The following is a 14,022-nucleotide window of genomic DNA, read 5'->3' as shown; positions in this document are numbered from 1 at the left end:
ATAAGTAAAAGAGAATGTTCAACTAACCATTTGATAGACCATTTCCGAGCTTTTGTACATTATGTCTCGTGGGAGATGAAAATGCACTGATTTGGCATGTTCCTGTTGTTGGTGAATATGAGCTTAAATTTTTCTTTCTGGTCTTCAAAGGTGTTGCTTCGTGTGGCTAAACAAAGTTTTAAAAAAGAATAAATAAATGTTAGTTCATAGGGAGGTCCTTCCATACCTCTTATGTAACCCTGACAAGTCCAATCTCTCCCTCCAATTTCCATTCTCAGTGCTTCATAATTACAGCCTCCACACTTCCTGTTACGGCGGACTACACATTACTCCCAGAACCAGTCAGCACACAGTGTCTTAAAATGGTCCAATTTTCTAATGTTTAATCAAGCAGTATAGGCCAACTTGTAAGCGTATTTTCAAAGAGATTCCCAATTTTGAGTGTCCCCGTTTATAAACATCCCCAAATGTACACGCAAACAGCACTTAAACATGCAAATTAAACTGTTAGATGTCAACCTCTCAGCTTTCATACACAAGTCCAACTTGCGAGGTACCTAGAGATATAGTTGCCTAAACTGAGCGCCAAGTCCTCTTTCGAGCAGGTAGTCTAAAAGTTAATTCTATTGGTGAAAATAAGTTAGTTTGATGTTACTATGGCATGCACTTTCCTTTATCACCAAGATTCGTTATGGTTAAAAATCATGGTCAGAATTTTTAGGCTTTTTATTCCACTAAAGAGTTAGCTTATTTTTAATCATTTTTATCAAGTGTTTGATTTCCTAAAAACAAAAGAAAAAAGTCAGTGTTAAGACAGCCGAGGTCAATTAAAACCAAAATTAAGTCTCTAGTTTAAAGTAATGTGATTACTAACCTAAAGGTAGTTGTGTACCAAACTAGTGTTCAATATTTTTGCAAGTGTTAGAAGAAAACACATTGACTGGAAGTCACTGGTACAGTAGAATCTCAGAGTTACAAACAGCCTGGGAATGGAGGTTCTACTGTATAAATTTTGCTTCCTGGATCAGATGTTAAACTGTTAACCCTGAAAAAAATTGAGCTGCACTGCATTACCACTACACAAGAAATTAGGAATCTGCTGGTACATTGAGGATCTAAGTTCTGATGATGATTTGCATCCTACTAAGGAAGAAATGGCAGCTTCAAGTAACATCAGTAATGACTAGGTCAAAAAGGAAACACACAAAGACACCATCAAACTCAAACAATGCTAAAAAGAAAGTCTCCCACTTCACTGAAGCCAGGATTTCACTCATATCCTTAGGAGTGATATAAAGCCCCCAGACACTTTCAAATGGTACAATGACCACCAGTTTTTACCTCTGACTGAATTTTAAGTATTAAGCAACATGTGTAACAATCAACACACAATCATATATTGACAACTTCAAAGTAAAATAAGTAACCAGCTGACCCAGTAATTGAACAAGGGGCCATAAGAATGAAACACTGAACCAACTGGAAGGCCCAGCTTCAAGATTTGCATAATAATATTTCCCTTCTATCCAGCAGCTTTCATATCAAAGGACCTCAAGTCACCAGGCAAGATATCGCTACTATACACACTGCTGGCATAAAAGATGGAAATGGACTGGTGCACAACAGGTGCTGGAATAGTGAAGAGAAAGGGACATTTTGGCTAAGGCCATTTTTTCCCCATAGATATTTTACTGAAAAAGTTTCTCATATTAAATTTTTAAGCCATTAAAAATACCACATGTAGGTATTTCACAACTTTCCTCTCCTTGGAAACAAGAGCTTTCAGAAAGAACCCTTCACAGAAAAGCAGAATAAAAACCAAAAGTACTTTTTCTCATTTTAGTTGTTTTAATTGTTAAATTTAGTTTAGAAAGTTAACTTTGTTAATCCACACTTTCACAAATAAAAAACAGCTCACAAAACAGGAAGCAGGCTTCTCTCCTGTCACTACAATGCACTGTACACCACAAAACTCAATATATATCATCTGTGTTTTTTCTGTGCATTACTCAGAATATTTCTTCAATTTTACACATTAGTTTACAGCAACTTTATTAATTGTGTTTATAATCTCTTCAGTTAAGCACCATACATTAATGATAGACAAAATAATTACAGGGCTATATGACTATTACACAGTTTTGACACCATGGATAAAATATAAAATCACAGTTCTCCCCTTTTGTGCTCATTAATGATCCTCTGATACTTTACGTAGTGTATGAGCTGATTTCAACTTGATTATCTGTATTTTGCTTACCTAAATTTCCCTGCAGTTTCAAATGAATACAGTATTCCTTACTTTTAATCCTGAATTTTGTTCAATGTTGCTGTGCACAAATGTTCTTCTGGCGAAAGAACCTCACCTCACCCTGACTCCTTGAAACAAAGAGCCAGAGCAGCGTAAAGGGCTCCAGAGATACGTTTACACTGCACCTGGGTGTGAACCTCCCAGCCAAGGCAGACAGACTCGTGCTAGCATGCTAAAAACAGCTGTATGGACATTGTGGCTCCAGCAGAGACTCAAGCTAGTCACCCAAGCTCAAACCCACCCAATCCCCTAGACTTGAGCTCAGGTGGCTACTTTGAGTCTCTACCAGAGCTTCAACGTCCACATGACTATTTTTAGCACGCTATCTCAAGCCCCTCAAGTCGGTCTATCAGGGCTGTGAGTCTCACTTCCAGCTGCAGTGTAGACATACCTGAAAGCCCATGACCCAGCCAGGGGAGAATTCCCCAGTGCAGGAACGTCTTGCATGCACTGATACAGGAGCTGTACTGGGACAAGGCTGGGAGCAGGAGGGTTGTTCTGAGGGCAGGGCTGCTACACAAAAGTCTAAGGAGAAAGTGCTGAGTCTTAGTTATGAGTGGGGCCTCTTCAGCCCTCAAGTAGCCCAAGATCAGGAGGGCACAGAGATGGCTTTAAGACACTTTTGCTGCTCCCTGCCTCCCACATGTGGGAATTCAGTGCTGTTACTTTTAGAGATGCGGCTACATTTCAGCAGTGGGTAGAATAACGTGTACTATCAACTAGTTAATATTTATTTATTTACGTGATTCTAAAAGTTTTTCAGACAAGGATACTTTCTTATCGGGAGCATCCTTGTTGTCACAAGTCTACAGAGACAATAACCATGAAAAAAGGAGGATGAGTGTGTACCAAATGCCTAATGGTCAATTATGTAGCAACCTGCCCACAGGATAAGTTTCTTCCTAACTCCAGGCAATCAGTGGTTTATGACAGACACATATGGGTTTATGTCCCTATATTTTCCTCTGTGTAGCTTTTTATGAATATTCTCATTATGCATATTAATGTCTATTTATTTCTAAGTCCTTTGCCCACAGCTGTTGGTGAGGTTATGAGTTCCACAGGATAATTATGTGCGGGATAAGAAAAAAAATTCCTTTTCAGTTTTAAATATGCTGCCTTCCAATTTCATTGACTGTCCTCCTGCTCTTGTATTATAGGAAAGGATAAATAAGAATGCTCAATTTACCTTCCTAATAACATTCTATCCTGTCCCCTTTTCTTCATCTTCTTAAATTAAACAGTCTCAATCTTTTAATCTATCTTTATAGGAAAGTCTTTCCACGCTTCTCATCATTTTACTATCTGGATATGGACTCCTTCTCTTTCTGCAATTCCTTTTTTAACAGGGTGACTAGAAATGGACATAATTTCAGATGATGGAACACTGTTCTGTAGAATAGCCTCATATTTTAAGTAGTGCTTTCTAACATTTTGTTTGCTTTTTTTTTTTTTTTTTTTTGACTGCCTTTGCAGACTGAGCTGAAGTTTTCACTGAACTACCCACAGTGATACACAGGGCTTTTTTCTGAGCAGTTACTGTTAGTTTATAAAACAGCAATTTTTATGAATTGATCTAATTCATTCTTCCAGTTTGCATTATCTTGTATATATTAACATTGAATTTTGATTTGGTGCTCATCATCTAGCTTTCCTATATACCTCTGAATTACTCAATCTTCTCCATTGTTTTGAGTAGCCTAAATAATTTTGTATCATCTGCAAATTTAATAATTGTATATCATCTTTGCATCCTTTTTTTTCCAGTTCATTAATATTTTAAACAGTCCCTGTCCTAGTAGGAAACCTTGGACTACCCTACTGCTAACTTTTTGCCACATTAAGATGAACTGAGCCCATTGCTGCCAGTAAAGACAGTTTTTCAGAGAAATATTAGTTATAAAACGCTATCAATGGTACATTAGGCATCTAACCTACATCCACTGTTTTGCAATATGGAGATCCTGTGCAACTGCACTGAAGCCTCAAGGGGCCCTCTCTGTTTAACCTTGAATGCCTGACATTGCAGCCACCATATTTCTGGACATGAAGGAAGCCTCCTTTGAGAATCTACCTGGGAAGAGAGTTAACTGCAGCACACAACCTCTGTGGCAATCAGGATAATACCTCTGTGGCAATCAGAGTTTCTCTTCAGGGAAAGAGAGTCCAGATCTGTTGCACAGCTGGGCAAATCCTTATGCTGTTATATCAATGTTACACAGTTTTAACCACTCATTCCTGCCTTTTTATATAAAAAAGCAGAGGTCACATCAGGTGAGGGCATAGTGGGAGACGTTTGGCATTTTATGGCCATGGAGATGGTTCTGGGAGACAAAGGAGCAGCAGCAGTATGGGATGGGGATGCAATCTATGCAAGAGGAGAGGTGCCATATAAATGAAAACTTTATTGTATAATCATGTTACAGTTGATAGCCCCCCAATATCTAAATGACATCAAGTGAATATTTTAACCCATCCTATTCTGAAAAGCTGATGTAAACAAGGGCTTTTATTATAGTCATTTTGCTGCAGAAGGAGAGTCTAGTCTGAAATGCAATTCTTCTCTGTTAAAACACTTTTGTTCCCATTTCAGAAAAATAACAGCTTTAGGGTAGAAAAAAAACTGTGCTTAATTTCAGGCTGGACCACTCATCCACAAAAATGCTACTCCAACCCAAGAAACAGATGCAAAATTACAGTCACAGCTGCATTCTGCACAGAACAAGTTGGGTAATGGTACACTAAACTGCTAATTAAATTGCTAATGATTTTTTTTAGTGCCACTGTGGTATTTTGCCACCTTTATTTAAATAAAAAAGTATCCAGCAAATTTTTAAAATTGCAAGTTTCTATTTTGCTAAATACCAGTGAGACTCCTAAATATGTATCACATATAAACAAATCTCTCTAAAATGACATAGCCATGTGGAGATTTACCAGAGGCTCATTTACTGACCAGCTATTTTTTCTAATATACTTTTCCACTAATTTTCCTTCCCTTTAAGGCTACCATTCTCATGAACTCCTCCGTGCTAGTGTTTGTAGCAACACCCCCTGTTGGTATGGGTAGATAATAAACCGACATATGTCATGACATGCTGGCACTGGGAATATACAATGGCTGCATTTACAAAAAATAATAGCAACAGTACAATTTTATTTTTATTGTGATAACTGTAGTGAAATTTATTGTAGCGTTAGTATTTTATTGTTTCATTATGCCAGATTAGCTGAGGGATGTAATTATATCCTTGACATAAAAATGCTTTTAATGTTTTCATTTCAATTTTGCAGCTTATTATATGAAGATTATAGCATTATCATAATTCCATATTGTTACATGTACAATTAGATGGCAGAACATTTGCTTCCACAATTATGGAGCTAATTTCTAATAAATGCTTTCAAAAAGGCTCCTAATTCATTCAGCTCTTGGACAAGTAGTGAAGGTAACCAAAAATATGCCTATATCTTCATGCAGATAAATACTTTACTTATTGACAGGAAATGTATACAAAAAACAATAATTTCATGCCAAAGATTTTTAGTAATCACTTCTTCTCCTTAGTGAGACTTTTGTAGACTGTCAGCCAATCTGCTATAACATAACCCTAATGAAATGCTGTGTATTTATGTAAATTCCATATAATTTCAATCACAAAACTGAATACAGTACTTACGTTTTCTTTTGCAAGGGTCTCCAACTTCAGTGCTCTCTTAACTCTGCAAGCAAAAGACAGACAACTTTTACACTCCTTCAAATACAAAGTGTCTAGTAATAAGATCCATTATCTTTGGTCTTAAAAGAATATTTTCCTAGTTATGAATGCATTAAATTTTCTATGCATTAAATGCTTCTTTAGGGAAAGTAATTTCAGATACAGCAAATTTATTAACTAATTCAAAGAACATGTGACAAAAAGGTTGTTTTTTAGAAGCTGGAACACAAGTGTTTGTACTAAAAAACATCCATCTCTCCAGTATTTACCATTTCAAACCAAGATTATATATTAAAAAACAAATATTAGTCTCTTTCATATAAAATACCAATTAAAATAACTGTACACAAGTGCACTCCAACTTACATACCTTCTGGGTAGATGTTATAATTATTTTGCCATTAGTAGAAATAATGTATTAAGTATTTAAACATGGATACAGCAAGGTGAAAAAGGTAGTTCTTCCCATCATTTTAGCTCTTAACATGATTCAATGCTGCCAGACTATGACTTAACTGGGGAACAGATGCTCTATGTCTTTACAAGTCCCCAAACCATAAGAAACTATTTTCTAGTCTTCTTCACTATACTGATTCAGGAACATGCCAATCTCTCTCTGCAAAATTTGCTCTGCTGAACTGGATGACCAGCTGTTAATGACAACACTAGGAAAGGAAAGCTGAATATTTATAATTCTTATATCGTACAGCTGTCTTCTAAAGAGCAGTCATCAAAATTTTATTGAATGCAGGCTAAATACTCAAAGGAAAGAAAGGTCAACATAAATTAAGACTATTTTACCCAGAGACAACTGCAACTTAAGTACTTTCTTAAATCTTAAACAATAGCTTAAAGCATTATACAAGGTAACTAGAAAATTATAAAAATATTTATAAAGTCATTCTATAAGAACTTTACTCATTCATTTCGGATTAAACAAGCTTTGGAAAATGCACTTTACTTCAAAATGTAACTGCACAGATTTCACCTTGGAAAAGATTGTTTTGACTCATTAGCAAGTAAGATGACCTCATTTAAAATATACCATTTTTTAGAGTGTGGTACTGTTTCTGAGTTTCAAATGTGAAGGCATCCAAAAAATGAATTAAAAATGCATCATTGAAATATTATTCATGTAATATTATTGTATGAGATAACACTGGTTTACAATTATCTGTGTTTTAAAAAGATAATAGAAAAATACTATATTTAAAAAAGCCAAACATGTAAGATTTACATTTTCTGTATTAAAAAAAACAACCAATTTTTGCCAAGAGACAGTCAAAGGTGTAACAGTTTGATGGAATTCTTTACAACGTGTGTGGGTTTTTTTGTTTTTGTTTTAATATAGTGACCCATGTTGCTTAAGGAATGCAGACTCCATTATATCTTCCACCCCAGTGGCAGCAGAAAAACATTATATACATTAATACATTCTCTCGGTTAGGGTGCTCTGGGGGCCAATGTATTTGCATGTTATACTAAGGCATCCCTTCCAGCCCTACATTTCTGATTCTATGTTATGATGGAAGTTTTTATGATGGACTTCAAAAGGAGCTGGAAGCCAAAGTACAGCAGAATCTGGACCTGAGGTAGCTTTATGATGAGGACAAATGAAAAACTACATGGAAATCCTAAATTACAGGGATTTGGGAAATTTCTCGGAGAAAAAGTTGTGGAATGGACAGCCCCGTGTTATTTAAAATCTGTCAGATACTGCGTAAAGCAAGAGTTCTAGTCAGCACAAATTTGCCTCTGTTGGCCTGTGGAACCTCTATAAGCCCCTTGAGCTATCCAGCTTTAGAGGCAGATTCTCAGGTAAGTACTTCTACATCAGAAGGGGCTGCATAATGCCTTCTGTGATCATCTAAGCCAGTGGTTTCCAAACTTTAACAATCTGGGAACCCCTTTCACTAGAATGTGAAGTCTTGCGAACCCCCTCCTAAAAATGAATATTTCCAGGGATTTTCTCCTTTACCTGAGTATAAATTATAAAAGCGGTGATCTTGGAAATATAAAATTTGTTTTTATGACATGCTTATTACACACTATTTATTATTATTTATCATTACGGTATTTTTATTACATTATGAAAACTGCAACACTCTTCCAAGATCTCACTTTTGTAGCTTGTAACACTTTGAATAAACCTGTTATACACAAGGCTCGTATGTTTCATCAAGGAGCACCATTTGTGAAACAGCATGAAGATATTTAAGAAGCCAACTCAAAGAGTTCCTCCTACACAAACTTTCAGGTCATGAGCAGTCCAAGCAAACAACACACATTACAACAAAGCTTAAATTTGTTCTTCATAATAATTTTAAAAACAATATTAGCTGCCTATTTAATTTTAAAAACAGCAAAAAATATCCACCTCCCTTTCCATTTCTTATAAGGAGTCTTGAAGTTTAAATCTTCTCAGTGTAATAGATATGCTTGCTTTGATCTGCTTAGCTCTTGGCAGTCCAAGGGCTCCAGGCTGCTGGCCCTGTGATGCTCAGGGTCCCTAGGGACAGCTCTGTCCGCCATTAGGGAATTTTTTTCCCAAGAACCCCCTGTAACATTTCATGAACCCCAGTTTGGGAACTACTGATCTAAGCCTTGCTCTTTCCAGTGAAAGCATTAGATTCTATCCCACCCAATGCCCTAATGAGGGGCAGGTAAATTACTAATCAACTATCATTGAATCAGGATCATGTAAAACTGGCAGTCTTAAAGTCCAAACCACTGTCCTTGGCTAAAAGCTCTGAAACAAAGTTCATTTGGGAAATTAAAAAGGAGCCCCACTGGGCCACAGGTATCTCCTTCCCTCCCTCCCATGTACATTCAAAAAGATGCCTATGGGGGAGAGGAGAGAAAGCTCAACACAATCTAAACTGTGGAAATGAGAACCCCACACTACTTTACGATATAGAGCGCAGTAGCATCACCTCTGTTAGTTCCAACTCTCTTTCTCCCATGGCTGGACAAAGTTACTACAGCACCAGGACAGTAGTAAATGTCAGTCTGCGCAAGTAGGGAAGAGGAAAGAAAAACCAAGCACATGAAGCTACCGTGTACAAGAGCTCATTTACCTGAGTCCCCTACCCTCAAGCTGATCCAAAACCTCCAGTGACAGAGTTCATTTTGTTTTCTTAATTGTGCACAGTATACGGTGTTGAATGTTCATGTAAGTATATGCATACTAGTAATTGGTACTTTACACATAATACATCTCTACCCCGCTATAACACGGTCATAGAGAGCCAAAAATCCCTACCGTGTCATAGCTGAAACCCTGTTATACCAGGGTAGGACAGCAGGGCTCCAGCCGTGATTTGAAGAGCTCCGGGCTCCAGCCACTGTGGGGAGTCCCCAACCCTTTAAATCGCCAGCAAGCCCCACTGCCGCAGCCCCGGGGTAGCAGCGGCGGAGCTCCAGTGGTGATTTAAAGGGCCCCCGGGCCCTTTAAACCACCGGTAAGCCCTGCTGCCACAGTCCCGGGGTAGCAGCGGCAGGGCTTCAGCAGGCTTTAAAGGGCCCAGGGCTCCCCGCAGCAGCCAGAGCCCCAGACCCTTTAAAGTGTTGGTGGAGCCCCGCTGCTGCAGCCCCAGAGTAGCGGCAGCAGGGCTCCAGCGGTGATTTAAAGGGCTCAGGGCTCCCCACAGCAGCCGGAGCCCCGGACCCTTTAAAGCAACGCCGGAGCCCCACTGCTACCGCGCTATACATGAATCCATGTTATAGCGGGCAGCGTTATAGTGGGGTAGAGGTGTATTTACTAATCTAAAAAAAAGTTAGAACCATAGTTTGTCGTAACATATTGGAAAATCCCTTTAGGCCAGACTCAGAGTCTCTTGCTAACACTGGTGAGCATTTACTTACAAAAGTACTCCTATTTACTCCAGTGAAACAATTCATGTGAGTAACTGCTCATCAGAGAGAGTATGGGTTTCACCATCTAGCCCTTGGTAAGGAAGTGAGATTTTAGTCTCCTGGAACGCTAAGATTTTTTTTAAAACTTTGCATGTATTTAAGCAAATTATAAAAGAAATAAAATGAAGATGAGTGGGGAAAGGTATTTGTACGAGGTGGTAAAAAATGAAGTATATGGCATGATGAAGTGGCTGTATTTCTTAATAGAAAATTTATTCTGAGGAAATCACAATGTATTTTTGGGTGTTATACAGACTCCACTGACACACACTTTCAACCTTACTATTTTCTAACTCACTTTATAGAAAGACATTAAGTTTTACAAAAACCTGGTATGGTAGGTAATTAGTATTGCAGGGAACTAAGTATAAAGAGGTCACACATGAGGTCACTGATTGAATCACAAGCCTCAAGGCCACTATATCAGTGGTTCTCAACTTATCATCATGGGCTACATATGCGGCCCACAATGTATTACCTGGGCCTCAGCGGCTGGGTGGCAGGGGAACAGCCTGGACACCTACCATGGACCCCCGCAACACAGTGCTGGGCAGCTGCCCGACCCGAACCCCGGAGCTTGCGGGGCCAGGCGGCTGCCCGGATGCAACCATACTGGGCAGTCGGGAACTCTGCAGACCAGCCTTTAGCAGACAGCTGAGGTGGGCCGCAGGTGTGTGCTAATTAGGCCGTGGGTTGAGAAGCACTGCACTATCTCATAATCCTATTCTAAGTAATGACAGCATGAAGACTTTAATAAGGAAGTTATATTTTTAATTTGAATATACCTCTCTCATTGTTAGTGGAAATACAAAAACATACACTCAAAAAAGAATCCTTTATTTAGTTTCCAACCTGAATACCAGTGTGAAAACAGCATTTAAACTGAGGAAATCTGTATTTCACTTTTTGTACAAATGTGGGTTATAAAATTTTCACCCCCAATGCATTCTGATGTCACAGTAAGACACCCCTACTAAAATAGCCTTGCCTTAAAAAAAATTGCCTTTGGGTTAACATTATATACAAAACTGGTATTTGTAGGAAAGCATTAGTCAAATAAAAATTCAGAGATTCCTGTTTGTTGTGGCAGAATTGTTTAACTATGTTTTATATCTACTCCACATTGACACAAAATATCCCACACACTTTCCAAGTAAGGCAGTGGTTCTCAAACTTTTGTACTGGTGACCCCTTTCACATAGTATATCTCTGAGTATGACCCCCCCCATATAAATTAAAAACATTTTTTATATATTAAACACCATTATAAATGCTGGATGCAAAGTGGGGTTTGGGGCAGAGACTGACAGCTTGCGACCTCCCCAGATAATAACCTCACAACCCCCTGCGGGGTCTCGATCCCCAGTTTGAGAACTCCTGAAGTAAGGGATTTGCTCTGGTGTTCTGAATCTCCTTTTCCACCCCTGCTATTGTGCAGTGAGATGTGGGCTGGTAGTAGTCCTCATGGCTTAATTTTGGTGGCACTCTATGTAGAAACAATTAACATTTTCAAATTGGGGTAGCTTAGCTTTAAGCACTTAAATAGTAACCTGCTTCTCCAAGGCGCTGAGGACTCACTTAACTGCTGGGGGTGCTACAGGGAATGACAGCCTATTCAGGTGCCGAACTTTAAGGCACCCAAATCTGAAAGTGTCTTCACACACACTGACATCTGTGAGGGGCTGAGCGACTCTAGGGGAACCCTCCCCACAAAGGGGCAGCTTATTTAGCTGGGAACTTTAAGCATTCAAGTTTGAATGTTTTGGCCACAGCCTGTACAGCCCTTTCCAAGCTGACGGGCAGATGGAAGGGCATTAAGGCTTGACTTCAAGTCAGTGTCCTTGTCTCCCAGCTTCCGCCCCGGCTCTTGTCCCCTCGCCCCCAGACCCTGTCCCCAGCTCGTCTCCTTGCCCCCAGACCCTGTCCCCTTGTCCCCTCCCGCCCTCAGCGCCTGCCCCCCAGCTCGTCTCCTTGCCCCCAGACCCTGTCCCCTTGTCCCCTCCCGCCCTCAGCGCCTGCACCCCAGCTCCTGTCCCCTTGCCCCCAGACCCTGTCCCCTTCTCTCCTCCCGCCCTCAGCGCCTGCACCCCAGCTCCTGTCCCCTCGCCCCCAGACCCTGTCCCCTTGTCCCCTCCCGCCCTCAGCGCCTGCCCCCCAGCTCGTCTCCTCGCCCCCAGACCGTCCCCTTCTCTCCTCCTGCCCTCAGCGCCTGCCCCCCAGCTCTTGTCCCCTCGCCCCCAGATCCTGTCCCCAGCTCTTGTCCCCTTGCCCCCAGACGCTGTCCCCTTCTCTCCTCCCGCCCTCAGCGCCTGCACCCCAGCTCCTGTCCCCTCGCCCCCAGACCCTGTCCCCTTGTCCCCTCCCGCCCTCAGCGCCTGGCCCCCAGCTCGTCTCCTCGCCCCCAGACCGTCCCCTTCTCTCCTCCTGCCCTCAGCGCCTGCCCCCCAGCTCCTGTCCCCTTGCCCCCAGACCCTGTCCCCTTCTCTCCTCCCGCCCTCAGCGCCTGCACCCCAGCTCCTGTCCCCTCGCCCCCAGACCCTGTCCCCTTGTCCCCTCCCGCCCTCAGCGCCTGCCCCCCAGCTCGTCTCCTCGCCCCCAGACCGTCCCCTTCTCTCCTCCTGCCCTCAGCGCCTGCCCCCCAGCTCTTGTCCCCTCGCCCCCAGATCCTGTCCCCAGCTCTTGTCCCCTTGCCCCCAGACGCTGTCCCCTTCTCTCCTCCCGCCCTCAGCGCCTGCACCCCAGCTCCTGTCCCCTCGCCCCCAGACCCTGTCCCCTTGTCCCCTCCCGCCCTCAGCGCCTGCCCCCCAGCTCGTCTCCTCGCCCCCAGACCGTCCCCTTCTCTCCTCCTGCCCTCAGCGCCTGCCCCCCAGCTCCTGTCCCCTTGCCCCCAGACCCTGTCCCCTTCTCTCCTCCCGCCCTCAGCGCCTGCACCCCAGCTCCTGTCCCCTCGCCCCCAGACCCTGTCCCCTTGTCCCCTCCCGCCCTCAGCGCCTGCCCCCCAGCTCGTCTCCTTGCCCCCAGACCCTGTCCCCTTGTCCCCTCCCGCCCTCAGCACCTGCACCCCAGCTCGTCTCCTCGCCCCCAGACCCTGTCCCCTTCTCTCCTCCCGCCCTCAGCGCCTGCCCCCCAGCTCGTCTCCTCGCCCCCAGACCGTCCCCTTCTCTCCTCCCGCCCTCAGCGCCTGCCCCCCAGCTCGTCTCCTCGCCCCCAGACCCTGTCCCCTTGTCCCCTCCCGCCCTCAGCACCTGCACCCCAGCTCGTCTCCTCGCCCCCAGACCGTCCCCTTCTCTCCTCCTGCCCTCAGCGCCTGCCCCCCAGCTCTTGTCCCCTCGCCCCCAGATCCTGTCCCCAGCTCTTGTCCCCTCGCCCCCAGATCCTGTCCCCAGCTCTTGTCCTCTCTCGCCCCCAGCGCCCGCCCCTCAACTCTGACCGGTTGCCCCCAACACCTGCCCCCTTCTCACCACCAAGGCCCCCACGCCGGCTGCCCTGCCCCCGTGCCCGCTACCTACGGCATGATGCCAGCGCTGGGAACCGCTCCGGGGACTTCTCGATTCCCGCCCGCCGTGTCCCACCCAAACCCCACCGGTTGGAAACACCATCCAGAGGAGGCGGCCGGTTCCGTTCAGGCGGGGGGCGGCCCGTACCCGACTCTCAGAGGCGGAGGGTGCACGGCGGCGGGCCCGGGCCGGGGCAAGGCACGAAAAAAGGAGCCCCCCCACCCCAGGTCAGCACAGGAGCGGTCATTCCATCCCCCCCCCGCCTTCTGCTCTCTGCCCCTTCCTATACGCGGCCTCTGTGGGAGCCCCCGGCCCTTCGCGCTCCCGTTTAGGGGCCGGGCACGTTCGTTTACAAAGCAAATCGGGAGACGGGAGCAAAATCCCCTCAGCTGGAAAGAGAACGCGTCCGCCGCTGCCCCTGGGCAACAGCCTCAGTACCCGAGTGCTGCTCGGGCAGGGGTTCCCAGGGGAGGTGATTACATGGGGGGTTACAATCTGTCAGCCTCCACCCCAAGCCCTTTGCCTCCCGCCTGTATAGTGGTGTTAAATCTACAAGACAGTGTTTTTGTTTTTATTTCTG

At 43.7% G+C, this 14,022-nt stretch overlaps 1 protein-coding gene across 4 annotated transcripts in view; it reads right to left on the bottom strand.

The window, feature by feature from the left end:
- The window catches only part of ITGB3BP (integrin subunit beta 3 binding protein), a 54,786-nt gene extending 41,139 nt beyond the window's left edge, over nt 1-13,647 (bottom strand). Inside the window, exons 1-3 of one of the 4 annotated variants that reach the window (XM_050962081.1) lie at nt 13,455-13,647; nt 5,992-6,034; nt 32-166 (exon numbers count right to left, since the gene is read on the bottom strand). In XM_050962081.1, coding sequence (XP_050818038.1) covers nt 32-166; nt 5,992-6,034; nt 13,455-13,459 — 183 coding nt within the window. In that variant the 5' untranslated portion in view covers nt 13,460-13,647. The remainder of the gene's footprint in view (nt 1-31; nt 167-5,991; nt 6,035-13,454) is intronic. The other 3 variants (XM_050962082.1, XM_050962083.1, XM_050962080.1) reach the window with 3 other exon arrangements.
- Between the last annotated feature and the right edge of the window lie 375 nt (nt 13,648-14,022).

Source organism: Gopherus flavomarginatus, chromosome 7 (genome assembly GCF_025201925.1).
Source record: "Gopherus flavomarginatus isolate rGopFla2 chromosome 7, rGopFla2.mat.asm, whole genome shotgun sequence".
In the NCBI taxonomy this organism is placed as follows: domain Eukaryota; kingdom Metazoa; phylum Chordata; order Testudines; family Testudinidae; genus Gopherus; species Gopherus flavomarginatus.
This window is presented reverse-complemented; position numbering and strand designations above follow the sequence as displayed.